At 44.9% G+C, this 1,387-nt stretch overlaps 1 protein-coding gene across 1 annotated transcript; it reads left to right on the top strand.

The window, feature by feature from the left end:
- Nucleotides 1-15: 15 nt before the first annotated feature.
- LOC125531430 (acyl-[acyl-carrier-protein] desaturase 7, chloroplastic-like) lies at nucleotides 16-897 on the top strand. Its single transcript, XM_048695838.1, has one exon. It carries the CDS (start codon nucleotides 34-36, stop codon nucleotides 622-624), a length of 591 nt encoding a protein of 196 aa, XP_048551795.1. The 5' UTR covers nucleotides 16-33; the 3' UTR covers nucleotides 625-897.
- Nucleotides 898-1,387: the final 490 nt, after the last annotated feature.

The following is a 1,387-nucleotide window of genomic DNA, read 5'->3' as shown; positions in this document are numbered from 1 at the left end:
GAGAGCCCCATCCACAACCTCATCCAGTCCGGCATGGTCATGAACGCCGCGCGGAGCCCCTACCACGGCTTCATCTACGTCGCCTTCCAGGAGCGCGCCACCTCCATCTCCCATGGCAACACGGCGCGGCGCGCCAAGGAGCATGGCGACCTGTCGCTCGCGCGTATATGCGGCGCCATCGCCGCCGACGAGAAGCGCCACGAGCTGGTCTACACGCGCATCGTGGGGAAGCTGTTCGAGATCGATCCGGACGGCGCCGTGCGCGCGCTCGCATACATGATGCGTCGTCGGATCGTCATGCCGGCGTCCCTTATGACCGACGGCCGCGATAGCGACCTCTTCAGCCAATACGGGGCGGTGGCGCAGCAGGCCGGCATTTACACTGCCTCCGACTACCGTAGCATTTTGGAGCATCTCATAAATCAGTGGGGAGTGGAAGAGCTGGTGGCCACCGGGCTCTCCGACGAGGGTAGGCGTGCGCGGGACTATGTGTGCGCACTCCCACGAAAAATCCGAAGGTTGGAGCAGAAGGCCCACGAACGTAATGACAAGAAGGCCCGGCCCACAGCATCCATCCCATTTAGCTGGATCTTTGATAGGCCCGTCAACATCACCATGGCCTAATAAAATTATCTCTTACCCTTAAAATATTTAAATAAATTCTACTATGAAAAATAAACCGCCATTTCTCGATGCTATATTTTGGAGGAATTAAACATTATTCATCTATAGTTTGCCATTGCAAATGGCGCCGTCAAAAGTACTATATCATACTGTTACATTAGTATTGTACTACATATTATTAAAAGTGCAATTTCTTTGTAAACTATGTGCAAATTCGTTGTCATTATTTGTTTTCTTTTCCATTTTTTTACTTAAGGGGTAATAACCGCTAATTCATTCTTCCTTCAGAAATTTCATTTCTTTTGTTCATTTATTATTATTTTTCAATTTGTTTGTCTTGTCTCTTATAAGGTACTGGGTCAGTTTGTGTTATGTTTCGGACCAAGCCTATGTATCTGATGGACTACTGTTTTTTGGTTGCAAAGGGCCGGGTGCCCCTCTAGAAAAATGACTAATAGGCATAGTTTGGTAATAAGTCTTTATGGTTTTTTCATGTTAGGCATAGTTGCATAATCTTAATTTTATTACCTCTTTTTTATTATTTTAAGGATAAACCACTCCCCTGGTTCATGCTTCCTTAGAAAGAGTTTGTGTGTCTTATTTTATTTCTTATGTGAGGTAAAATGACTCATATAATTATTATTTCTTCAGAAAGAAACGTGGTCTTCTTTCTTTCCGTTTTCTTTTATTTCTTTTTTGAGTTACAACGTGGTCATCTCTGCTTCGGATATGACCAAATATATTTTCTGTATACATGTATTGC

The sequence above is a fragment of the Triticum urartu genome, unplaced genomic scaffold, assembly GCF_003073215.2.
Source record: "Triticum urartu cultivar G1812 unplaced genomic scaffold, Tu2.1 TuUngrouped_contig_7082, whole genome shotgun sequence".
Taxonomy (NCBI): Eukaryota; Viridiplantae; Streptophyta; class Magnoliopsida; order Poales; family Poaceae; genus Triticum; species Triticum urartu.
The sequence above is the reverse complement of the archived record's forward strand: the minus strand, read 5'-3'. Positions and strand labels throughout refer to the sequence as shown.

What these genes read in the sequence shown, in the direction of transcription:
- LOC125531430 (XM_048695838.1), top strand. Translation starts at nt 34, where the DNA reads ATGGTCATGAACGCCGCGCGGAGCCCCTACCACGGCTTCATCTACGTC.